Source organism: Oncorhynchus masou, chromosome 1 (assembly GCF_036934945.1).
Source record: "Oncorhynchus masou masou isolate Uvic2021 chromosome 1, UVic_Omas_1.1, whole genome shotgun sequence".
Taxonomy (NCBI): domain Eukaryota; kingdom Metazoa; phylum Chordata; class Actinopteri; order Salmoniformes; family Salmonidae; genus Oncorhynchus; species Oncorhynchus masou.
Window position 1 is genome coordinate 57035084 of NC_088212.1, and position 26719 is coordinate 57061802.

At 42.8% G+C, this 26719-nt stretch overlaps 1 protein-coding gene across 23 annotated transcripts in view; it reads left to right on the forward strand.

Annotated features, from left to right (window-relative positions):
• Positions 1–26719, forward strand: part of LOC135546615 (MAP kinase-activating death domain protein-like) — an 85080-nt gene that overhangs the window by 36456 nt on the left and 21905 nt on the right. For 5 of the 23 annotated variants that reach the window (XR_010456610.1, XM_064975185.1, XM_064975222.1 and 2 more), the window contains 22 exons: positions 4229–4401; positions 5431–5666; positions 7612–7771; positions 8008–8043; positions 8299–8399; positions 8744–8961; positions 9185–9438; positions 9689–9828; positions 10176–10289; positions 14719–14833; positions 16178–16364; positions 16482–16632; positions 18459–18668; positions 20175–20231; positions 21912–22015; positions 22356–22439; positions 23004–23162; positions 23388–23520; positions 25234–25296; positions 25856–25976; positions 26081–26186; positions 26346–26456. Coding sequence is in view for 22 of the 23 variants with exons in the window: in XM_064975185.1 (XP_064831257.1) it covers positions 4229–4401; positions 5431–5666; positions 7612–7771; positions 8008–8043; positions 8299–8399; positions 8744–8961; positions 9185–9438; positions 9689–9828; positions 10176–10289; positions 14719–14833; positions 16178–16364; positions 16482–16632; positions 18459–18668; positions 20175–20231; positions 21912–22015; positions 22356–22439; positions 23004–23162; positions 23388–23520; positions 25234–25296; positions 25856–25976; positions 26081–26186; positions 26346–26456 (3033 nt within the window). In the remaining variant the exon portion in view is untranslated. Of the gene's footprint in view, positions 1–4228; positions 4402–5430; positions 5667–7611; positions 7772–8007; positions 8044–8294; positions 8400–8743; positions 8962–9184; positions 9439–9688; positions 9829–10175; positions 10290–14718; positions 14834–16177; positions 16365–16481; positions 16633–18458; positions 18669–20174; positions 20232–21911; positions 22016–22355; positions 22440–23003; positions 23163–23387; positions 23521–25233; positions 25297–25855; positions 25977–26080; positions 26187–26345; positions 26457–26719 lie in introns of all 23 variants that reach the window. The other 18 variants (XM_064975204.1, XM_064975194.1, XM_064975214.1 and 15 more) reach the window with 18 other exon arrangements.

Here is a 26719-nt window from a genome sequence, read left to right on the forward strand (position 1 = left end):
AAATGTCATTCAGTGGTTGTTTTTTAACATCCAAACCCACTAACCCCAATTTGAATCCCTAATCATACCTCATCATGTTGAAAATCCCTGCATATCATAGTTTGTTGATATGCTTTGAATCAGAATCAGTGCAGTATTTGTGTGTGATACACTTTGCTCTATCCCAGAGTGTGTGTGCGATTGATTTAAGACAGACCTGTATGTTGGCAGAGCCAAAAATCTGATATGGCAACATGCCATTTGAGTGAAAAGATATGGGTAAAGGTGAATTTTCATGGGTTCTATTGTTTTGAGGATTAAAGCAGTCCTCAGCTCTCCAAAACAGTAACAAACAAGTGGTAGCTGGTAGGTCCTTGCAGTCCCGCACAGAGAATGGGTTAGTATGCACTGAGTGTATAGAACATTAGGTACACCTTCCTAATATTGAGTTGCACCCCCTTTAGCCCTCAGAACAGCTTCGATACATTGGGGCATGGACTCTACAAGGTGTCTAAAGCGTTCCACAGGGATGCTGGGCCATGTTGACTCCAATGCTTCCCACAGTTGTGTCAGGTTGGCTGGATGTCGTTTGGGTGGTGGACCATTTGTGGAAAAACCCAGTAGCTTTACAGCTCTTGACACACAAACCTGTGCGCCTGGCACCTACTACCATACCCTGTTCAAAGACTCTTAAATATTTTATCTCGCACATTCACCCTCTGAATGGCACACATACACAATCCAGGTCTCAATTGTCTCAATGCTTAAAAATCCTTCTTTAACCTGTCTCTTGCCCTTCATCTACACTGATTTCAAGTGGATTTAACAAGTGACATCAATAAGGGATCATAGTTTTCACCTGGATTCACCTGGTCAGTCCACAGTTGAAGTTGGAAGTTTACATAAACTTGGGTTGGTGTCATTAAAACTCGTTTTTCAACCACTCCACAAATTTCTTGTGAACAAACTATAGTTTTGGCAAGTCGGTTAGGAAATCTATTTTGTGCATGACACAAGTATTTTTTCCAACAATTATTTACTGACCGATTATTTCACATTCACTGTATCACAATTCCAGTGGGTCAGAGGTTTACATACATTAAGTTGACTGTGTCTTTAAACAGATTGGGAAATGATGCCATGGCTTCTGATAGGCTAATTGACATCATTTGAGTCAATTGGAGGTGAACCTGTGGATGTATTTTAAGGCCTACCTTTAAACTCAGTGCCTCTTTGCTTGACATCACAGGGAAATCAAAAGAAATCAGCCAAGACCTCAGAAAAAAATTGTAGACCTCCACATGTCTGGTTCATCCTTGTGAGAAATTTCCAAGTGCCTGAGGGTACCACATTCATCTGCACAAACAATAGTACGCAAGTATAAACCATGGGACCACGCAGCAGTCATACCGCTCAGGAAGGAGGTTCTGTCTCCTAGTGATGAACATACTTTAGTGCGATAAGTACAAATCAATCCGAGAACAACAGCAAAGGACCTTGTGAAGATGCTGGACGAAACCGGTACAAAAGTATCTATATCACAGTAAAACAAGTTCTACATCGACATAACCTGAAAGGATGCTAAGCAAGGAAGAAGCCACTGCTCCAAAACCGCCATTGTCCCCATGTGCAAAATGTCCTCTGGTCTGATGAAAAAAAAAATAGAACTGTTTGGCCATAATGACCATCGTTTTCTTGGAGGAAAAAGGGGGAGGCTTGCAAGCCGACGAACACCATCCCAACCGTGAAGCACAGGGGTGGCCGTATCATGTTATCGGGGCGCTTTGCTGCAGGAGGGACTGGTGCACTTCACAAAGTAGATGGCATCATGAGGCATGAAAATAATGTGGATATATTGAAGCAACATCTCAAGACATCAGTCAGGAAGATAAAGCTTGGTTGCAAATGGGTCTACCAAATGGACAATGATCTCAAGCAAGCATACTTCGAAAGTTGTGGCAAAATGGCTTAAGGACAACAAAGTCAAGGTATTGGACTCACAAAGCTCTGACCTCAATCCTATAGAAGATTTGTGGGCAGAACAGAAAAAGCATATGCGAGCAAGGAGGCCTACAAACCTGTCTTAGTTACACCAGCTCTGTCAGGAGGAATGGGCAAAAATTCACCCAACTTTTTGTAGGAAGCTTGTGGAAGGCTACCCGAAACGTTTGACCCAAGTTAAACAATTTAAAGGCAATGCTACCAAAAACTAATTGAGTGTATGTAAGCTTCTGAACCACTGGGAATGTGATGAAAGACATAAAAGCTTAAATAAATAATTCTCTCTGCTATTATTCTGACATTTCACATTCTTAAAATGAAGTGGTGATCCTAGCTGACTGAAGACGGAGAGTTTTTACTATGATTAAATGTCAGGAATTGTGAAACTGAGTTTAAATGTAGTTGGCTAAGGTGTATGTAAACTTCTGACTTCAACTGTATGTCATGGAAAGAGCAGGTGTTTGTAATATTTTTTTTACACTCATTGTATGTCAGCATCTCACAGGTTAAGAGAGGGGATAATTTGAGTTGGGGGGTGTATGTACAGGAAACAAAGAGCCAAAAGGTTTTTAATTATTTTTCGTTATTGTCAAGAGATCTGCTCCCTTCTGTGTCTAAGTATCACCTCTCCATTGTAGCCACCGGTTATCCTCCCAGTTGGTAACCATTGATAGCCTCTTCAGGCTAACCTTGGCTAACTTGTGTTGGGTGTGGTATGGTGCATTACTGTTCCTTTTTGTGTGTTGTTTTGTCTCACTCATGTTTGTTTGTGTGTCTCTGTCATGGTTTGATCTCTGTAAATGTGTTTGTTCTCTTTCTCTCATGCACCACCTCTTCTCTCTCTACTTTTCTACTTCATTTTTTTTCTCTTGTTCTTTGGCTATGTCCCAATTCTTTAAATCTGCACCCTTCCTTTTCTCCCTTCTTTGGCAACCATTTAGCTGAAAGGACTGTATGTGAAAGCAACATGGAGGCATCTCCTTTTCCCCACTAGCCCACTTATTGGCTCGTCCAGGTTTCCACGTTGCTTTCCAGCACCCCGTCCTTTCAGCAGTTTTGTAGTCAGGCTTGAGAGGAGATTAGGAAAGGAATCCATTTAAAGGGAATTGGACATACAGCCTCCAATCTTGACCTTTTTTTGTCATGTGTCGTTTCAATTCTGCTCAGCAATTGGTCAGCTCAGCCTTTTCATGTGATCCTCTTCCTGGCATCTCTCTTGTCCCCCTCCCTCCTCCCCTTCCCTAGTGTCTGGTTAGGTTGACCGTGATCACCCAAAAGCAGATCTTCTCCTCTGACAATAAGGTTCCTAAATTCTCCTTCTGCGGAATGTGCCATGCTCCTTGCACGGATATTCTTCCTCACCAAACGTCAATATTTTTGTTGTTGCTTGTTATTATTTTTTTCTGAAGTGTCATACACTATTGTTGAGATGTTGTAACAGACTGGTGGCATAGAGATGGGTCATTTTTGAAGACCCACTACTGGCTGCTTAGTTTTGGCTTGAGCATGCTGGAATGTATGCACATCTATCTTTTCATCAGTGAGTGTTCCTTTAAGCAAACGCAGTGGATATGCATATTTTTGCTGTAACACATAGGTTGCGTCCAGGACTGACCTAGCCATCAAACGATCCACTGTGCTAACCCATCGTGCAAAACCCTGAATGAGTCTGCAGAAATCCCAGAGTGCTAGTGAATTCCCCCTGCTGTTACTTCTTCCCCCGACCTCTCCCAAATGACGCTCCCATTTCAGGCATCTGCAGAAACATGCACTCTTCAGATTCATTTGCTGGGAAACGGGCTTCCTCATTTTGTCCCGCACTCTCACCTGTCAGCTTATAACGGTCACATTGTGAGTCCTCCTAACTTAGTCCTTGTGTTTTATGAATGATTTATTCTCAAATGAGAACTTACATCAATCAGACAAAAAATAATGAAGCAGCACTACATAAAAAAATAATAATAATTAAAAAGTATTAACAAATAAAGGGGTAACCAAAAATAATAAATTATAATAGTTGGGACTCATTTTTATCTAATTTTGAGGTCTCCGAACCCCTGTACTACTCTCTTGCACCGTTTTGAACCCCAAACAGACTGTTCCACACTGGTCCTAGTGAGGCCATTCTGTTGCCCCACCCTTCAGCTGATGCCTGAGGTGAGAGTGCACCCTAGTGGGGCCGAGTGACCCCGTCATCTCTCCACGACAGTGTGTTGATTAAAACCTTCCTCACCTCTACCCGCTCCAGGCCCTGGCCAGCATGAGTCTCAACACCCAACCCATTCTGAACCTGGAGAAGTTCCAGGAGGGCCAGGAGTTACCCCTGCTCCCCCCCGGCCAGAACAAGGCGTCGCCCTCCTCCACCGAGTTCAACCCCCTCATCTACGGCAACGACGTGGACTCTGTGGATGTGGCCACCAGGCAAGGCTTAACAAAGTTTCTCTCTCCTTTTTTAAGTAGATCTCATATTATCCATGCAAGGCAATGTGTGGGGTTGGTTGAATTTCAATTCTTACACTCCATTTGATTTAGTCCCTGAATAATGTAGATATTTTATAGATATGAAGAGCTATTTGCATATGCACAATTCATGGATTGACTCCTGTTCCCACTTGAATTCTTCAAATCTGAAGTGCGTGCGGGGTCCTGCAAAATTAAGGCAGTTATACATTTGAAAAACGCTACAGTATATTCATAACAGATGTCATAACATTGTGTGGCCTCTACTACCCCATATCTATAACACAAAATCAATGTGTACATGTGTGTATAGTGTCTATGTTTGTGTTGCTTCACAGTCCCCGCTGTTCCATAAGGTGTATTTTATCTGTTTTTAAATCAAATTTTACTGCTTCCATGAGTTACTTGATGTGGATTAGAGTTCCATGTAGTCCTGGTTGCCTCCCATAGTCTGTTCTGGACATGGGGACTGGGAAGAGACCTCTGGTGGCATGTCTTGTGGGGTATGTATGGATGTCTGAGCTGTGTGCCAGTAGTTCAAACAGACAGCTCGGTGCATTCAACATGTGTTGAACATAGTGATGAAGCTAATCTCTCCTCCACTTTGACCCAGGAGAGATTGACATGCATATTATTGTTAGCTCTCTGTATACATCCAAGGGCCAGCCGTGCTGCCCTGTTCTGAGCCAATTGCAATTTTCCTAAGTACCTCTATGTGGCACCTGACCACATGACTGAACAGTAGGCCAGGTGCCTTTTGATAGTGCTGTTAAGAATGCAAAGCAGTGCTTTATTCTCCCGATCCGAGCAACTGTTGTATCAATGTTGTATATGACTCAACAGTCATAGTGTCATGTGAAACAATGTGTTTCATTTGAGCCGCATACCAATAACAAATGTCTCTCGTACGTGAATTTGATTAAACTTTTTGAATTTAAACACGACTAATTGAAGCGTTAACACACCCAACTTTCCTTCTTTCTCCAACAGGGTTGCCATGGTGCGGTTCTTCAACTCCCCCAACGTGCTCCAGGGTTTCCAGATGCACACACGCACGCTGCGCCTTTTTCCCCGGCCTGTGGTGGCTTTCCAGGCCACGTCCTTCCTGGCCTCTCGGCCCCGCCGCTCAGGCTTCGCTGAGAAGCTGTCGCACACCCAGGCCGTGGAGTACTACGGCGAGTGGGCTCTCAACCCCACCAACCTGGCCTTTCAGAGGATCCACAACAGTAAGTCCCTTACCCTAGCCTACACACCTGCTGTACTGCATATAGCATGCACTGACTGACAATTGGTGTGTTTGTGTTTGGAGCGGACACGAACCATACTGCTGCTAGCTTGGGATATTTATAGTGTGAAGTGAAGTGTAGCCCTTTACACTCGTACCAATATACGAGTTGAAAACGGCAGATTTGTGCACTAATTGTCTAAATTGGAACATAGTGGCTGTGCAGTAACATGCTATACATGAAGTTAGAGCTCTGGCTCTGCGCTTCACAGCGCTGTATGGGTTTTGACTGACAGGCGTTCTGAACTTGAGCACTAAGCGACTTAGAAGTTGCCCCCATCCCTCCTGGTAATTGGGCAACTTTAGCACATTTTTGGTTGTCTGAGTGAGGGAGATGGTGTAAATTTAAGATGACTCGATGTATTTTGGAGGATTATAATAAATTATAATAAGTCCTGCTTTGATGTCATAAAAGTAATCCAAACAGTCCAAATGTGCACTTAACATTTCCAAATTCTAAAACTTATCATCTACGGTGTCAATGTTTATGGTCACTATGTTTGATGTACAGTTACACGATTACATGTCGTCATACCCCTGGGTTGTTCTGATCAGAATGAGCCTCTGTTTGTTTATTGTGAAGAAAATTTGCCGCAGCACACGTACCTGAATGTACTAATGACTCCTTTCTATGCACACCAAAAATTCTTAATCTGTCTCTTGTGAAAGCCTAACACGGTAAGATAATATTTTATAACTTAGCTTGTCATGTTGGCAATAGAACAAGCTTTCAAATAATGCACATCTGACCCAGATTGCGATTTGTAATGGACCATTTTGGACTGGGTAAACAACAACAGTAATTTGTGTGACCGCACGGTTGTGTTCCAGGCGATACGACTACAAGTATTCTTGCTACAGTTCCTCGATCATCACAGCAGGAGTGCTCAAAAAAGTACCTTTTTATAGTTGAAGACTCTTCTTTGAGTCATAAAAGTGCTTTGAAATTGCAACCTTTAGAAAGGTGTGTGTGGCCACTTAGTTCTCTCACTCAAACCCTTTTCAATGTTTGTGTGTAAAATGAAAAAATGCACATGAAATCAACAGTGTAATGTTTGGATTCAGTCTTGTCAGGTGAACTGTTGTGTACTCAACTTTTTGGACTAATACTTGTACAATTATCTCCAAAATGTTCAATTGTTATGTATATGCGTTTCATATTTCTTCTCTAAGAAACATTTCAATTTAGCCCTATCCGTATAGGCCAATTTCCACGTGTGTAAAGGGTTAAGTAAAAAGATAATTATGCTATCAATTATTGCACTTTCCTTAGGTCAAATGAGAATATATACTCAGTTGTACAAAACATTAGGAACACCTGCCTAATATTGAGTTGCACTCCCTTTTGCCCTCAGAAAAACCTCAATTTGTCGGGGCATGGACTCTACAAGGTGTTCAAGCGTTCCACAGGGATGCTGGCTCATGTTGACTCGAATGCTTCCCACAGTTGTTGGGTGGTGGACCATTCTTGATAACACACAGGAAACTATTGAGCATCAAAAACCCAGCAGCTTTGCAGTTGTTGACACAAACCGGTGTGCCTGCCACCTACTACCATGCCCCATTCAAAGGCACTTAAATATTTTGTCTTGTCCGCTCGCTCTCTGAATGGCACACATACAAAATAAAAAAAAATGTCTCAATTGTCTCGAGGCTTAAAAATCCTTCTTTAACCTGTCTCCTCCACTTCATCTACACTGATTTGAAGTGGATGTAACAGGTGACATCTATAAGGGATCATAGCGTTCACCTGGATTCAACTGGTCCGTCTGTCATGGAAAGAACAGGTGTTCCTAATGTTTTGTGCACTCTGGTATATTTCTCTGAGCAATACAGGAAGTCTGAAGGTTTCCTAGTGTTTCTGAGCGTACCTCTGTATTCTGCAGACGTGTATGACCCATCTTTGATCGGAGACAAGGGCAAGTGGTACGCCCACCAGCTGCAGCCGGTGTTCTACCGCGTGTACGATGGCAGCTCCCAGCTGGCCGAGGCCATGAGCGGACCCCTAGAGGATGAGGCTAATGACTCGGACCCCACAGACGACAGGTAAAAAAAAAACACTGACCCCTCCACGTTTGGAAGGCATAACGATTCTTTGATTACTACTGTGATAACATAATTGATAATTGACATAATTGTTTCAGTGCCAGGTACTGCCAAAGGTCGAAAAGCAATTTTGCAATGTGGAAAGCATGTTAGTGAGCCATTTAGCATATAAAAACTAGATCTGAAGGGAGGTCCTTTCCTGTGTCTGATCTGTGAGTTCTCTGTGTGTCTGCAAGTGCGGCCGACGGAGACAAAGCAGAAGCAGCGGCATGGTAGGCTATAGAATGTTGATAGACAACACATTAGCCAACAGATGGCGAACTCTAAACATTAACTGGTAGATTTTCTAGTTGGCTCAATAGTTAGCTTGCTAGTCTTGCTAGACATGATGTATAATATCAGTTGAGGTTCATTTGAGTCTGAGATAAAGGTTTAGCTAGCGTTTTTTTGTTAGCCTTCTGTAGACGTGTAAGGTGTCACCAAGATGGCGTCCAGGGTAATGCCACTCTGTTTTGTTTCTGTGGCAGCGACAGCGAGGCTGGCTACGACGACTCCAGCTCTTCCTACTCGTCACTTGGAGACTTGGTGAACGAAATGATCAAATGTGACATCCAAGGGGACACGCCAAGTAAGTTTCTGTGCTATTTCACCAAGGCTGCATTTACACAGGAAATCCAATTCTAATATTTTGCCTAATTATTGGCAGAAGAGCTGATCTGAATCAGAGAAATTCATGAACAAAAGATCAGAATTGATCTGCCTGTGTAATTGCAGCCCAAGAACCACCCAGCTTACACATGCTTACTGTTGTGACAAAAAAATGGTCAATTCCCCCTTATTATAATAACTGACAGTTGTTTTCATCTTGGAAAAATGGCAACCTAAAATGACTATTTCCTTTTAGATAGTCACTAGCTAAACATTTTATTTTGTGACCCTTTGGCAACTAATATCTGTCTTCTGGTGTCGTAGACCTGGATCCCCCTACCCACGCTGCACTGGGAGATGCCAGCGAAGTGGAGTTCCAGGACTTCCAGGAGTTCAAGGGAGAGGGTCCCCTCCCTCAAGAGAAGGCACTGCCCGAGGGGGGCGATGGACCTCCTGAACCTCCTGATGGACAAGCCCTCCGCTCGAGCTCCAGCACAACCGCCAGCTCCAGCCCCAGCACAATCATCCAGGGAGTCAACAATGTCAGTGAACCGCTCAATTTACACCAGTATAAAATTATGCAGTTAACACTGTTTTTAACAACTGACATTTTTGGCGAGTGACGTTTGAATTCGTTCATAACTCTTGACCATGAGAACACAAAATTATATATTTGCTTGAGTTGTTTTCCTTCCTTTATAAAGTGGCAATTTAAGTGTATTTAGTATCAACCATTAGTAACCATTTGATGTTCATTGTGTCCAGGAGCAGGCAGAACCAGTGGAAATGGAGGCGTTGGCCAGTGCAGCTCTACAGAACCCTGTCCCGGGATTGGGCGTTCCGCCCTTCTCCAGACCTCCTCCAGACGCTGCCCCTGTGGGACCAGCCAATAAGAAGGGAGAGTACGACAACCCCTACTTTGAGCCTCAGTATGGCTTCCCTGCTGAGGAGGACCCTGAGGCAGAAGACCAAGAGGAGACGTACACGCCACGGTTCAACCAGAACCTCAACGGCAACAAGTATGTTACAACACACCTACGCCATAACACTGTACACACAAACAAGCATCATAAGCCACACATTCTGAAAACCATAGTTTAAAAAAAAACAAAACAATGATGTATACATCTCTTAAACATACACACCTAATTAAGTCTCTCAGCTTCTGAATTCTGCATCTATGATATGCCTCTGGTATAGCAGTCGAAAAACTACGCTAACAAAACATGACACTCCCTCCGGACCTCTAACACATGTTCTGCTCCACAGAGCCCAACGCCTCCTGAGGCCCAGCAGCCTAAAGCTGCCTGGAGAGTCGGATGGAGAGGGCGACTCCCGCAACAGTTCTCCAAATTCCACCATCTCCAACAACAGCAGCGATGGCTTTGGGGGCCTCATGTCCTTTGCTAGTGAGTCTCCTCAACCAGGGCCTATTTTAGTTGTATGATAATCACAGACCTGAATGGGCTGGATTGGTGACAGATACACTTTGTCCTCCAAAACACTGAAGGGGGAAATGTGTAAGGGTTACTCAGCGGGTAATACTGGTTGCTGGTCTTCTCAACCAGGAAGACAACCAGAAATGTACAGTTTACAACCAGAAATGTACAATATTTGCTAGGTAGGGATTGAAATGGAACTTGACGTTAGGCTGCAAGTCATCATGGGTATACTATAGGATGGTGAGACATGGTCAAATGTTGGTTTCTTTGTGAGACTTCATCGGTCATCAGCGACTCTTTCTCCATCACTGCAGGTAATCTGTACAAGAACCACGGCACCAGCTTCAGCCTCTCCAACCTGTCTGTACCCAATAAGGGGGGGCTGAGGGAGAAGGCCGCTGGGGCTGGGCCCTTCCCCAATCTCAAAGGTACATTACTAAATGGAGCCCTTTTCCCTGTTTTGTCCACCTTTCATGTTATCTTCACTCACCCTTCTTTTTTCCCCTTTTTTTGACCTTTTATCCATCTCATCTCCTTCTCAATTTCACTCTCTGTGGCTGTGTTCCCCTCTTATCTGTTTTCTGTACAATTGTTGTGCCCTACAGCAGATTGCGGTCAGGTTTGTCAGTTGAAGGCAGTAGAGGCAGGCTGTCAAAGTTCAAATGATTGTCATACAGCTCTTGCAGTGGTTACAAAGTATAAATGTTTTCGTTTTGTCATGGGCATTAAAAATAATATTATTTGGAGTGCAAATATCACCAGAGTGCACATTTCTACAATATTGTATACACCGTATCATGAAAAGACACATTGAGCATAAGCTATTCCCATTTGAAGTCATCTTAATCATTTAAAGTAACTGTTCAGTGATTCCAGATTTCTTTGAAATATGACCTATAATTAATTACAATATGAGGAAATATTTTTAATTCCAATTTTCTATTTAAGTTTGTTCAAAAGTAGCTTTTCTGTGTTTGAATTATTTGGGCATACCCCAACAACAGAATGGTGTCCGCATATACCAGTCTTTTAAAACCGCTGATTGGCCAGCTGAGTCTATGGGCCAACATGATGTCATATTCGATGAGGAAATGGCAAGCATTTTTGAAAAACTAAGTGTTTTATACTTTTTTCTCCAATTTGTGCTTTGGCCACAAATACAAGTATGGGATGAGTTAACATTATTTGGATATGAGTTAACAGCATATATTTTATTTTAAAAGTAAGATGTTCTCTTGATGTTTAGGCCTACTTCCAATGGTGTGGAGAAGGAAGGAGAGTAGAGATTACCATAATGTGTAACTCTGACTGACATGTTGAACTTCGTTAATTTCTTCTTCAGAAGCTGCTGCTTTGTTTGCACTAAGTAGAGTAGCCAGGATTAGTATTGACAGTATGTCAAGTAAGCATTCAGTGCTCATGCTGAAATGTCTGACAAGCCAGTTTAGGCTACACAGTATGGCATTTATGCAACTTTATATTGTAGATTTTTACCTTCTTTCCATTTGCCTTTTCCCCTCTAATTCTTACATTTTTATTTTACAAAAATATAGAATATTTTAATTTTGACGTAGAGGTCGACATTGAGGAAGGTTTGTAGAAATGTTTATTTTTATTATATATTTGTATTTTTTTTTGAATGAAGACTTTCATTCTACATTTGTATTTGTCCCCCTCTTGACTGCCATGTTGATGTATGGCATTAGGTGGATATTGAGGACCTGACAAAAGTTAGAATTTTCTCTCAAGTACCCTGTTTTCTATGTTCCCAATCCCACATGGTTGCCTGATTTTGTTATGAGAACATTTGTGAGAGAAAATAAGAAATGCATGTGTTAAACTCAATAGCCCCACACTGTGTGTGACAGCTGCCATAGCAAACCAACATTTGTTTCTTTTTTCCTTTGATGGTGATTTGTTTTGAATTGACTGTTCAGATGACAGCCCGACTAGTAGCCCTGGCCCAGACAGTCCGGGTATGTTATTGTCTGGTGTGGTAGTTTGTTTTGCCCTACAACTAGCTCCAACTTTGACCCTTATTCGACCCTACCTACCGGAGTCCATATTACTCAGGTTGCATACTAGGAGATATACCTGTATTTTCATTCATGTATATCCATATCCTTCCCTCTGTTTCCTTGTTATTCCTCTCTGTTTGGTGGGAGTCTGATGCGCGATGATGCACACATTTATAGACGACAGATCTCTTAATTTGCATACATATTATCCCCTTTATGTGGCATTTTCACTGGAATTTGGTGTTTTTCTCTTGGTTTCCCAGCAGGGTTGGGGTCAAGTCTGATTTCAAGTCCACTCAATATTTGAAGATGAATTCAGTTCCTGAATGGCAAATTACCCATCGCTTTCGATGAGGATTTTTCATTTCATCCATTGAAGTACAATTGATTACCCAAGTGGACTGGAATTGAAATTAAACTGACATGATCTCCTTGCAGTCTGTTGCCTTGCTTGCTGGCCTGTTCAGTGGCTCTCCATCATTCTTGTGTGTTCTCTGTCTGAGTTCTCTATGGTCAGAGAGCCCATAAACTCACGCTCCTCTGGACATAGACCCTTAAAATTGGCAAATACTTTCTCCCACCCCAAAATATGTCGGGATCCTAACAGAAGTAACCTAAATCTGATTGGTCATGAAATTTAATGGCTATAACCTTTTTAGGTTATGTCACGCATTATTTTATTTTTTTATTATTATTATTTATTTTTTTAAATGTGCTGCCCCCTTCCTTGGTCTGTCTCCCTCGCACTTTCGTTTTCTCCCTCTCTCTTTCCTGCTTTCTTTGTGTACTCTGTCAGTGTGTTGCGGTGCATGTGTGTTGTGGGTTGATGTTCAGACTGGTCCGGTCCGGTGTCCCTCTCTGTCCCTCTTTCCACTTCTCTGCACTAATTCTGGGTTTTGTGTCCAGTATTTGGACTAAATTCTCTAATGGAGATAATTACAGAGGCCGGCCCGGGGAGCGGAGAAGGTGGGTTCCGCCCTTTAAAAACTGTGTGGGCTGCATGCTTCTCCTAGCCAGTCAACTACGTCTCCCAGCATTCTCCTCACTCACCCCCTCAATCCTCTGTCACCTGACATGCACCATCGAGAGATCATTCATCGTCATACATCATCGAGTCTGTTCTGTTGTCTTTCACCATCCACAGTGACTGTTGCCCCAATCACTAACCTTTGCAGAGTCACTCCATCCATCTACACGTCTTTGTATTAGTTTGGGTTGGGCCCTCACAATCTTAGCTTGTTAGAAGCTGTGCATCCCATATTAACAGCTGCGAAGATGATGCCATTCATTTTTTTTGTGCCAATCTAAGTCTGCATTCCACAGTATTGTATGGGACGTGACAAGATGTTGATTCGAATTGGTCAACATCAGCTTTCCCATTATTCTCCAAGCCAAGCAAGAAGTTATATTTGCATGTTTGGCCACCTCTTTGGTCTCTCACATACACACCTAGACCTCCCATCACCTTTCCAGTGGAGGCAGGCCTTAGCCAATCAAAACTGCCACCCTGTAGGTAAGGCATAACATCATTCTTCCAATGCTGTGAGTTAGTTTTAATCCGTGTTTAATTGATAATTGAATTAAGCAGTGCAGTTTCGCAGCACCAAGAGTGCTGTTCTGTCTTACTTCCTAAACTCATAGTCACCGGTTTTGATTGGAATTGTCATTGGACACTTAGTTGGCTTTGTGGTTAATGAGCATCTGTACAAGTACCACAGTGATCAAATGGAATGGAATTATTTGAAGTCCTGTGATGCATGTTGTACAACTTATGGACGATACTTCGGAAAATGTTGGGCAAAATGTCATCATTGTCAGGTGAGGTCTTTGGTAACATGTGGTCATAGAGCCTACAATAATGCACAAGTAATGCCATGACAAAATCGGATATACCGGTAACAGATGACGTCTGTTTATGACAAGGAACCAATACATTTTTGGTGGGTGTTTTTTATTTGTATCCTCACTTTCAAGGCATTACCTTTAGCCTAAATGTTCAGTGTCAAACAGGTGACCCCCCTCGCTGGGCGAAAACATTGTTTCCAAGTCATAAAAAAAGTGTGATGTTGAATCAATGTGGAAAACTGATTGGATTTGCAAAAAGTTATCAACGTAAGGGAATCAAAATGTGACAACTCAACCAAATGTAAACCAAAAAAAGACGTTGAACTGAGGTCTGCCTAGTGGGTAGGCTATGTAGGCGCAACAATATTATAATCAGTTTGATAATAATATTGTTCACAGGCCCAATCTCTGCAAGTGATCCACCATACCTTTGTATAACATGGCACTGTGCGTTCATGTGAGTGTGTGTCTGTCTAACTGTACAAGGTGACTAACAGTGTGAACACTACAATATGTATCTTCCCGTTAGCCCTGTGTGTGATTGTTGACCCATCTTTATTTCTAGTTATTTTTCTGCATGACACAACTTGTCGGTCTTGTTGCCATGCAGATTCCGCTCCAATCTGACATCTGCTAATGTGTGATGCCCAAACACAGCGCAATTTTGACTCCTCCTTGATCTGTCCCTCACCTTTTAGTGTCTGAATATGAAACCTGTAGCTCATTAGCTCATTAGCTACTGTCCCTGAAAATGTGTGTGTCCTTTCATATATGCAGGATGTGTTCCATCTTCTTTGTCTAATAGTCTTTGATGTGGTTATCTAATTAGTACATCGTAGTGTGATTTGGGGGCTTTGTAGTGAAGTGTATAAGCTCATCCTGTATCAAGTCAGCTAGTATTTCTGTTTGTATGTCTCTGACTTGTCGTTTGTTATGGCTTTGTGCTTTCCATGGTATTTACTAGATACCTCACTGTTCTATATGGCTCCTGCAGGAGGCGCCCGCGGTCCCCCCAGGGCCCTCGTTGACCAGAAGTCGTCGGTCATTAAGCACAGTCCCACGGTCAAGAGAGAGTCCCCCTCTCCCCAGGGTCGTGCCAACAATACCAGGTAACAGACCCCTATGAGACTACTACCAGGACATTGCTGACTGACTAATGCTGACTGACATTTATTTAAATTAGTTTACCACCTTCATGGCATAAAGTCTTCATGGTATAATGTTGGCCATCAAAAACAAAAGCTGGTTGTCATAAACTTTCAATATAATGTCAAATTACAGACTTGGATAGGTAATATATCAATCCCCTTTAGGAGAAGGGTTGTCTAACTTAACTCTTGGAACTACCCATCCCGGATCCGGGAGAATTGTCATCAACTACACTAATTAGCATAGCGCAACGGCTAAAAAATATTACTAGAAAATATTCATATTCATGAAATCACAAGTCAAATATAGTGAAACACAGCTTAGCCTTTTGTTAATCACCCTGTCATCTCAGATTTTGAAATTATGCTGTACAGCCAAAGCAAGACAAGCGTTTGTGTAAGTTTATCGATAGCCTAGCATAGCGTTATGTCCAGCTAGCAGCAGGAAGCTTGGTCACGAAAAGCAGAAAAGCAATCAAATTATTAGTTTACCTTTGATGCGCTTCAGATGTTTTCACTGACGAAACTCCCAGTTAGACAGCAAATGTTCCTTTTGTTCCATAAAGATCATTTTTATACCCAAAATACCTCAGTTTGTTGGTCACATTATGTTGAGAAATTCAGCGGAAATCGCAGTCACAACGACACCAAAAATAATTTCAAATGATGTCCATAATATCGACAGAAACATGGCAAACGTTTTTTATAATCAATCCTCAAGGTGTTTTACAAATATCTATTCGATAATATATCAACCGGGACAATTGGCTTTTCAGTCGGAGCGAGAGGAAAAATGACTACCTCTGTCTTTAACGCAAGAATCACTCTGAGAACCCTCAGCTGGCCACTGACGCAATGTAGTCGTTTACGCTCATTCTTAAACATAAAGGCGCGAAACTACGTCAAAATGCTGTAGACACCTTAGGGAATATGTAGAAAAAGGAATCTGGTTGATATCCCTTTCAATGGCCAATAGGGGTGCATAGGAACACAACGGTTTCAAAATAAGAGGCACTTCCTGATTGGATTTTCCTCAGGGTTTCGCCTGCAATATCAGTTCTGTTATACTCAGAGACAATATTTTGACAGTTTTGGAAACTTTATAGAGTGTTTTCTATCCCAAGCTGTCAATTATATGCAGATTCTAGCGCCTGGTCCTGAGAAATAGGCGGTTTACTTTGGGAACGTTATTTTTCCCAAAATAAAAATTGTGCCCCCTAGTTTCAAGAGTTAAGAGCCAATGGTGACGTACAAAAAAAGGGGAGTGTAAATGGAGTGACTGAACCAGAGCTGTGTGTGTCCCAGTGAGAACCAGCAGTTCCTGAAGGAGGTGGTGCAGAGCGTGTTGGAGGGCCAAGGCGTGGGCTGGCTCAACATGAAGAAGGTGCGCCGCCTGCTGGAGAACGAGCAGTTACGCGTCTTCGTGCTGAGCAAGCTGAACCGGGCCGTCCAGTCAGAGGAGGATGTCAGGCAGGAGGTCATCCGTGATGTGGTGAGTAGCTCCACCCACCGAGGTGGGGAGAAAGGAATGGGGCAAGAGAGGTGGAGAAAGAACATTTTAATTAAATAATACTTTACAATTAAACTGTGTGTGTGTTCTACTCTTCAGGAAATTAGCAGGAAGGTGTACAAGGGCATGTTAGACATACTGAAGTGCACCGTTTCTAGTCTGGAACACTCGTACACCAATGCCGGGCTTGGAGGCATGGCCAGCGTCTTCGTTCTACTGGAAATAGCACGCACCCACTACCAAACCAAAGGTAACGTTCAGAGAACCTATACTCGACTGAAAGTGTCAACATTTTCTCTCAAAGGACACATTCAGTCAGCATGTTATGCCCCCTCCCAAAACTATTTCCTCTGAACAAAATGAAAGGTACTGATGCTTGATTCTTGTTTGAAAGTGCTTATCAGCGTTTCATATACTCCACTTATTTAAAGGCAACGTAAGTATTGGATAGGAAAAGGAGTACAATCTGGAGAATTTCTTCTAGCAACTCATTTGAAAAGTAAGCAATATGTTTTTACAGCAGTGAGTTCTGGTTTAATCTCTCTGAGTCAGTACCGCCAACGCATGCCTCATTTTTAGGTGACTTTTGCAGTTTGTTTAAGCATTCACCGAGCAAATTTGGGTCATGAGAGCAGAAGACAAAACAACTAGGGATATGACAAACGATAACATTTAATAAAATTCCACTCAAATTCACAGTGCAGCTTTGCTGCTGCCAGCAACGAGTTGGGTCTCAGTGCGTCCCTTTCAGATTTTTAAGCATTGCACCTCTTCCACCATTACTGTACCTCCCACCTTGCAAAGTTTACATTTCCTTCCTCATCTAACTTCTTAAAGTATTGCAATACAGGACTTCGCTGCTGTTTCTTGCCTTTCTCTGCCTTTTTTCCGAACTGTTAACGACGATGACGTAGTGGTGGAGTCGAATACAAAATAATTGATTCCTCAACTCCATGCATGTCGAGTCACATTTCTTAGTGTTAAGATTCGACTCTTAAGATTCAGTATTTTTGGAATGGAAGTGACTGATTAGTTGCCGTACTTCCGAGAACACAAACACTCGCATCTTTCATAGATAGCTAGCAAGGGATGGAGAGAGAGGGGAGGGGCACAGTATAGGCAGATCGGTCACCAGGCAGATAGGTCTAGTGCTATCAGCAATCAAAAGCTGTATTTCTTAGCTTACAAAGTCTCGCAACTTCAGTAAAGCAGGGCCTATCAACAATAAATAAGCTAGGATATTCTACACGCAACAGACCGAAGACTGAACACACTCGCATCACTAGCGAAGAGAAAGAGCAAAGGCGTGTGTAATCATTAGTCCAAATAGTTCCAGGCGAGCCAGCGTAATGGAGAGCGAGGAGGGAGCAGGCAGTAAAACAAATGTGTGCAACTATGGGGCAAAACAGACTGGGTTGGCTTAGATTGTTGTCTTGTAATCTATAGTATCCAATGTTTATTGAAAACATAAATACATTTGCACAATGAGCACATGTTGTCTCTCAAATACATCTTTGCAGTTGACGATTAGCTAGCTAGTGCATTCTTTTTGCCATATTTGCATTGACATCAAATCAGTCAAAATACCTCGGAACAAGAACTAGCTGAAATGAGTTACTTATAATTCCCCACATGGCAGTTTCTTGTCACAACTCACGGACGTATGCGCGTCATTTTCGTGTCAGCTAACCCATCTATATGTCTTGGTAATCTGTTTTGCATGCCTCGCAAATTCACCAATGTAGACTAAAGTTATATTTAAATTAAATTACACAACTTGTCTAGTTAGGCTATAACATGGAAAATAATATGTTTTGTGATCACTCCACTGCTATTTTAATTATGTGTGGTGGGGGGGAACAGCAAAACAAGTTTTTTTTTTTCTTCGGTTTGGGATTTTTCTAAACGTTAAAGAACCCAATTTCATTTTAGCATTTAAACGTTCACACCCCTACAAACAACTGTCTATTCTAACCTTCAAACCTCCCACTGCAACTCTATACTTTTTCTTCTCTTGTTACTATCTCTTCCCCTTCTTCCATTTTCTTCTCCCTTTTTCCTTCTTGGTGGCCCCAGTAGACCCAGAGAAGCGCAAGCGGAGCCCCAGTGACTCTGCAAGCAGCCCGGGCAGCAAGGGGAGCCCGTCTCCCCGCATGGAGGGCACCAAGCCCCCGGGGCTCCTTCTGGTTCCCCGTCTTCAACTGCCACACCCCACCTCCGGGGGCAAAGGCACCCGCCACTTTGACACCCGGAGTCTGAACGAGGAGAATTTTATTGCCTCCATTGGTGTGTAACCCACCCCATCCCCCCTTGCATGCACTCTGAGAGCACCCCTTGCCCCCCTGCTCACCAGTCTAAACCCTGCCCTACCCCTTGACCCACCTCTCTCCAACCAGGCAACAAGGGGCATGCTGTCCCCTTCCTTAGAAAAAGAGCCCCTTATGATATTCCATTCACTTTGACCCACACCAGTGATGTGCGCCCAATGGTCAGCATTTAAAGCTGTAAAACTCTAAAATATATTTAGAACGTAAATACGCTATGCTGGTTTGCCATAATATTTAGACACAGGTTGCATATTTGCACATCATGCAACTCTAATTCAATTTGACAAATAACCACATTTGAATTCCAGATCTGGCCTTGGGTAATATGTTGCTATGTGTGCGAGATTGGAACAGCCTTGAGCGGTGTAGGCGTGTGTGAAATATTGCATTGAGCCCACCACCCACGGCCTAGATGTGTTGTCCCTCCCCACCCTTCTCTGAATGTTGAGTGCCCCTGTTTGCTGCCACCTCTCGTGGAGTCCTCCTTTGTTTGCCTTCTAGCACCTTGACTGCATGTCTTCGTTTTCCGTTGTCTTCTCGAAACTCCAAATCTGCAGTACTGTGCTAAGGAGTCTGAAGACCTGTCTCTGCCTTTACTGCAGGTTTCCTTAAAGCCCTCTGTACAAGTAGCAGCTCTCTCAGCTCTAGCATGGAGGGTGGAGCGTCACTCCCCAGTAAACAGGCCCAAGGAAGAGACAAATTTCATGCTCACCGTTAGCAAGCCACGGTTGGAGTTTAGCTTAGGGATAGGGCTAATTAACACTGAACATCGTGGAAAAGGAGCGCTGCATTGCTTCTCCTTTCGACCACCTTTCTACCTCAAATGTTACTTTGGGTCTGTATACAGGGGACAGATTCACCCAACTCCCTCAATCTCCCAACCTAAGCTCACTTCACCAGCCCCTTTTTTCTCTTTGGGAAGATGCAGCTTCAATTCTACGGAATGTCTTTTTGAGACTTGCACCCCTGCTTCTGCAACAGCTCCATTCAACCTGCTGGCTAGCTGGCTGGCCACTCCACCCCCATCTCATGCCCTTCACAAAGCCCTGCTGCCTCTGTCACCCTGGTTCTGGAGAGCCACACACTGCTAGACAATAAGTTAGCGCCTCGGTCACAGAACATTTTAAAGGAACCCCAGTATTCCACCTTGTGTGGTTCTCCAGGACCATGGTCCAGGAGTGTTGGGTGTGTTGTAATGTTACACCTCAGTAGCAGTAACTGGCAATGGATCAAACTCTGCATACATATAATTATGTCATAGTGTTCCATATTGCCAAGCTGAAATGTGACTACTCTCAGACATTACAAAACATCCTCTATTGTTAAAATAACAGAATTTTTTTAATGCCTAATTTTGTTTTATGTTATGGTTTATCTAATGCTCATCCTCCATACCTGCCTACTCAACCAGCTCTCTGACACTCTCTCTGTCTTTCTCTCCTTGCTTGCAATGCATCTTGGGTAGAATTGTGGAGCAGGCACCATGAAAAGGATAAGCAAAAAGCTATGGAAAAACAACAGAGTAAGATATTTTTCACACACAAAACAGACTGGGGTATTGCATAACTGCCAGCTCTTAACATTTCCACGCCCTTCTCTCCACCTTTCCCCAACTTATGTTTACTAGTCACAAATTATTTAAATATTTAATATAAGTGATCATGTTGACATGGATAATGATTCTAGGACTAGGTCTATAATCTTGATTTGAGGTGTGTTCGTAATTTTTTTTGTGTGTAAATTCTGGGTGAATCAAGTCTTGATATCGGTGGATATCGGTGGAAGTTACGCTTGCATATCTCAAATCAGGAGTCCGAACATAGTGAGTCTCTTACTCTCCATAGAGATACTCTGTCATACGTTTGCCAACAACTTGTTCCATTCCTATTCCCTGAGTTGTGAAGAAGTCATTGGAAACGTAGTCTGTCAGACACATACCCAATCGTTCCCTGTTTTTCCTGGGCTCCTGAGGTTCTATCAAGGTTAAGACAGTTGTGGCATTTCATTTAGCAAATGTCCTTTTCTGGAAAATCACTACGCGGCCAGAAGGTAAATTGTACATAGTACTTAAAAAAATATATCTGATAACTGAGCCATGAATGAATACACAATAGAGTACAAACATTGCTTGCAGGTTTGTTGGCTGCATGACCAAATGTATCACAGAAGTCATGGTTACATTTGCATTGAACTATTATAATTGACTGTACTTTCTTCCAATGTCAAGGTTTGATATCCTGGACTCTTCGAAATGTACAGATTGCAGGCCAGCATTTGTTTCATTGTAGTAAAATGTTCCTAGAGGTGCATTATGTGAGTCATAACAAGGTGTTTCTGCAACAACTGACTGATATATTAACAACAGCGCTGTTGTTCAATGCTTGTCTAAAAGCAAACTTGTGCAGCAAATGGTCCCCTATTTTGACTGTCCCTCAGTTTGTCTGCATGCCTAACTGCCTGAGTCTGTATGTCAACTTTGACCTCTTTTTATATTGGTATCTGCCTTTGTCAATTACAGTTTGATCTACATCAATCAATATTCCTACTAATTTTGCACTCTCCACTTGCCTCTAAATAGTCACATGCTTGGTCCTTTGAAAGCTGACCACTGGATCATGTTCATTAGGGCACACGTACCAATGTTTTGCAACCAAAAACACATTAGATAGTATCTCTCTGTTTTGGGCTATTTACTTCTGTTTTGGCCTACTGAACATGAGCTATTGTTATTTATTTATTTTATTGATCTTTTTTTAATGCTTCCTGAATATAAAAAACAACAACAACATAGCTGTTGTTCATTGAATTCCACAACAAAAAAAGAAAGACAAGATCCTCCGGCTGAATGGAAGTGTCCCTATTTTAGTGCCAGTATTTCCGGTCAATCCCAAAGTTATGGTGTTCGAGGTCAGACACACACCAATAGCGTTTGCTGGCAGAGAGTACCTTGCACCTCTGAACGTAATTTGCAAACAGAGTGCGCACCAATTCCACATGGAGAATCGTGTGAAAAGTGTCGTCAGTCAGATCGGAAGACGAACGCTAAATCCACATTCAGTGTGACGTGTGCGAGCCTTTCAATAGCAGTTAGGTCACCATCCCCCCCTACCTCTCTGCCAGTTGCCAATCATGTGACACTTAGTAAGGGGGCAGTGTGGACGTGCGCATGGCACCCGTGCTGACCTCAACATGTATCCTGCAGGAGCGGAGGGGGCTAAGAAACAGCACCCTGAGCTGACCGACTTGGAGGAGAAGAAGTCCCAGATCAGTGCTGACAGTGGCCTCAGCATCACCTCCGGATCCCAGGTCTGTTCTTATCCAAAGCCAGCTCTTGTAACTAAGCAAACCACAAGTGGAATCTGACATTTTTCACGTCGGTTATCTCCCAACTCTGGCGCTTAGGGGCCACAATGTCTGCTGGTTCTCATTCTTGCCTTTTAATCTGAGTCTGATATAGACCTGGGCAACCAGGGTTGTAGACTGAGTGTTTGGATTTCGATGACATGGACTCATGAATTAGTATTAAGGAGATGACAAAAAACAGGAGTCACTACGGCCCTTGAGAAGAAGTTCATTTCCAATGTTTCTATATGCCTCTGTCTGCTCACCTCTCTCTTTCTCAGTCTTTCTCGGTCTTGCTTTGCAGAAGAGTGACACAGAGTCTGTGACCAGCACTGAACCGCCAGTCCTTACCCGAAGCACCAGCCAGGACTCAGAGGCCAGCACAGTGGTAGGGCATAGCCAACACAGATAAACAATCTCACCCCAATCCTAAACCCCTCTCAACCTTATCTCCATGTGACTCATCCCAAGGACCGCTTACTCCCAAAGTGTGATTTTTATCCTTAGTCTAGTCTTACAAGGTTTACACTCAAGCTCAAGCCATACATCCCCAGTAACACTCATCGCAAACCAGGTTGCTTCCCAATTTTACTATATTCTGAGCTTGATTAATTTCTAGTCTTTGCTAACTTTGGTCCTACTCATCTCTTGTCTTGCTTTGTCTCAGCCTGGCACAATGGCTCTTGCCAAAACCGTACGTGTCATACTAATCTACCTCATCCCCGGTGTTTCTTAGCCTTAGTGTAACTCAGTGATCCTCAAAAAAAACCTGTAGTACTGTAGCTCTCCAAGAGCAGGGTTGAGGAGTACTGATCTAACTCTTGTCTCTTTTGGCCTCAGTTGAACACATCCTGTGAGTCTTTTAGCCTTAGCCTTACTCAGTGTGAGTTCTCTGTCTCAGTATGCCTGATATTCACTAGTCTCCTGACACTTTGACCCCTGACCCTTCCAGATAAGTAACAGCTCAGGGGAGACGCTGGGAGCTGACAGTGACTTGAGTAGCACCGCTGGAGAGGGCTTGGGTGGCAGGCAAGCCCCCCACCTCAACCTTTCCAGGGGAACACTGTCCGACAGCGAGATTGAGACCAACCCGGCCACCAGCTCAGTGTTTGTGAGTGGAAAGTCCTTCCTGGCTGCTTGATTCACCAGTTAATATTAGTGCAATTGTTTTGTTTTTTGGGGGGTTTTCTAGATGTGCAAATGCATTCCCTGCAGGACATGAAGTCTTCCTGTGGATGTCAAACTTGTAAATGCAGGATTGAGGGGTGATTCCAATTTTTGAATGTCTTTGGCAAGATGAAATTACTCCATGATATGTTTTGTGGTGTTTGCCCAGGGTAAGACCCAAAAGATGAAGCCTGGTGTGAAGGAGGCAAACTCTAAACTTGTGCCTGTCCTGGCTAAGGGGCCTCCCGCCCAGCCCTTGGAGGATATAAGCATGAGGATTTACCTGTGTGATGGCCTGCTGGGTATGTTCCAAGATGGCTGAAGTTTTAGAAAGGCTGTGGTTTAATATCTACTCGTGTCTTCTTTAGTCTCCCTCTGTTCAACTTTGTGGTAAAAAGTTACAGTAAATATGTAGTAGACTCAGCAAGATGTTGCATGCACAAAGAAACAAAATATTAGGTCAATTTTCACATCTAAGAGCGTTGAAGTGCGAGGCGAAACGTCTCTGCTGTCATGCTCATCTCATATCTGCGGTGCTGCTCGTTGTAACGTCATCTCGCGAAGTCTACCTTTTTTTAAAGTGAATCCTTCCTATAAGGCAAAACACAGATATACACAACCGGTCAAAAGTTTGGACACGCCTACCCATTCCAGGATTTTTCTTTATTTTTACTATTTTATACATTGTAGAATAATAGTGAAGATATCAAAACTATGAAGTAACACATGAAATCATGTAGTAACCAAAAAGGTGTTAAACAAATCAAAATACTCTTGGCATTCTCAACCAGCTTTTCAATTAATGCATTTCAATTAACAGTTGTGTCTTGTTAAAAGTTAAATATTTTTTGATTTGTTTAACACTTTTTTTTGGTTGGTACGTGATTCCATATGTGTTATGTTATAGTGTTGATGTCTTCACTATTATTCTACAATGTAGAAAATAGTAAAAATAAAGAAAAATCCTGCAATACCAATGGCACGTTGTGTTAGCTAATCCAAGTTTATCATTTTAAACGGAAAACACCAGTCTCAACGTCAACAGTGAAGAGGGGACTCCGGGATGCTGGCCTTCTATGCAGAGTTGCAAAGAAAAAGACATATCTCAGATTGGCCAATAAAATTAAAATATTTAGATGGGCAAAAGAATACAGACACTGGACAGAGGAACTCAGCCAGCATCCCGGAGTCGCATATTCGCTGTTGACGTTGAGACTGGTGTTTTGTGGGTACTATTTAATGAAGCTGCCAGTTGAGAGACTTGTGAGGAGTCTGTTTCTCAAACTACTGTAGACACTCTAATGTACTTGTCCTCTTGCTCAGTTGTGCACCGGGGGCCTCCCACTCTTTCTATTCTGGTTTGGAGCCATTTTGTCCTGTTCTGTGAAGGGAGTAGTACACAGAGTTGTATGAGATCTTCAGTTTCTTGGCAATTTCTTGCATGGAATAGCCTTCATTTCTCAGAACAAGAATAGACTGACAAGTTTCAGAAGAAAGGTATTTGTTTCTGGCCATTTTAAGCCTGTAATAGAACCCAGATACTCAACTAGTCTAAAGAAGGCCAGTGTTATTGCTTCTTTAATCAGGACAACAGTTTTCCGCTGTGCTAACATAATTGCAAAAGGGTTTTCTAATGATCAATTAGCCTTTTAAAATGATAAACATGGATTAGCTAACACAACGTGCCATTGGAATACAGGAGTGATGGTTGCTGATAATGGGCCTCTGTACGCATATGTAGATACTCCATAAATCTGCCGTTTCCAGCTACATATATATGTATATGTGTGTGTGATTTTGTCAAACTCTTTATCACTATTTGACTAACACTGCATGAACTGTACTATAAAGCGTGAAGGTAGGTCTGAAGTGTATGAGGTTGGGTCCATTTATTTGTTCTTTCACCCCTTCTCTCTGCTTTTGGCTTGCCATTAACCCACTCAGCTCTGAGCGTAACCCTCTTTGCTCTGCTGCTCCTCTTCCTCCCTGCTGCGTGTCCCGGGAACACCTTGCAGGGCGCGACAAGAGCTCCATGTGGGACCAGCTGGAGGATGCTGCCATGGAAACCTTCTCTCTGAGTAGGGCTGACATCTTTCATCTTTTGACCTTCTATGTTTATGCTTGGATGCAATGCCCACCTGGGTTCTGGTGCTCATTTCTGTATTGTCTGGTGCTTTGATGTGGTGCTTTGATCTTTACTGCCACTGGATTGCCCATCACACTGAGGGGTTTGTATTGTAAACAATGTCGCAAGGCTCCTATGAATAAGAAAACAAGAGAAAATGTCTCTTGGTTGAAAAAAATACTTTTCAACAATCACATGGTCAGGTGTGTTGTGTTTGTATGGATGTGTGTTTGTATGGGTGTTTTGTATGGGTGTTCGTGTGTGTGTGTGTGTGTGTGTGTGTGTTTGTGTGTGTGTGCAGTTATGTAAGGTTCTGTGGGATCATGTGTCTGTTAATGCATGTCTACTGGCGAGTGTAGGGTGACATGTCGTTGTCAGTGTGAAGGGGATTTTGACCTAGTGATGAGTTTGTACAGTAACACTCGTTTTGTGTGCCCTTGTGATTGTGGTCATGATGTGTGTGTGTGTGACCTTTGGACACAGATAAGCCCGTGTGTGTTATATTTGTGTAGGTAAGGAGCGCTCTACACTGTGGGACCAGGTCCAGTTCTGGGAGGATGCTTACTTGGATGCTGTCATGTTGGAGAGGGAGGGGATGGGTATGGACCAGGGACCTCAAGAGATGATTGACAGGTACAGGTTGCCTAATAGATTGGATCTGTATTTTTGAAATGTCAGCCATCCTTGTATAGCTGTGTTTCCTGTTTCGAGTCTGATGGTTACCACTGTTTACACAGATACTTGTCACTCGGGGACCATGACCGTAAGCGCCTGGAGGACGACGAGGACAGGCTGCTAGCTACTCTACTGCACAATATGATCGCCTACATGCTAATGGTTAAGGTGGGTCACACACAATGTTTGACTCTGTAACCCCCGTATGTCAACTGCAGCAACTACAAATGTTAAGATAGGTAGGCATCATATATGTATACATATATCATATACATATATCAATGTGTCTTGCTAAATTTGTTTGTCTGTCTGTTTCTGTCTGTCCAGGTGAGCAAGAATGACATCAGGAAGAAGGTGAGGCGTCTGATGGGGAAGTCTCACATCGGCCTCAGCCACAGCCAGGAGATCAATGAGTGTCTGGACAAACTGGCTAATTTGGTAAGAACGAACCAAGGGTTCTCTCTCTTCAATAAAATAGGAGCCACTAAGGGGAGGGTCAACTGTTCTACCAAGTGGCATATAGATTAAAAGTTTTTTATATGGTCCTTCAAGCCAGATAATTTTATGCAACACATGTTTTTAGTGTATGTGAGATTATCAGTGTTGCTGATACAGTATCTCTGTTTAACCCGCTAGAGTCTAAGCCCTGTCTAAGCCAGGAATGAAACATTTGATTTGGCATTCATTTTTTTACTCATAGA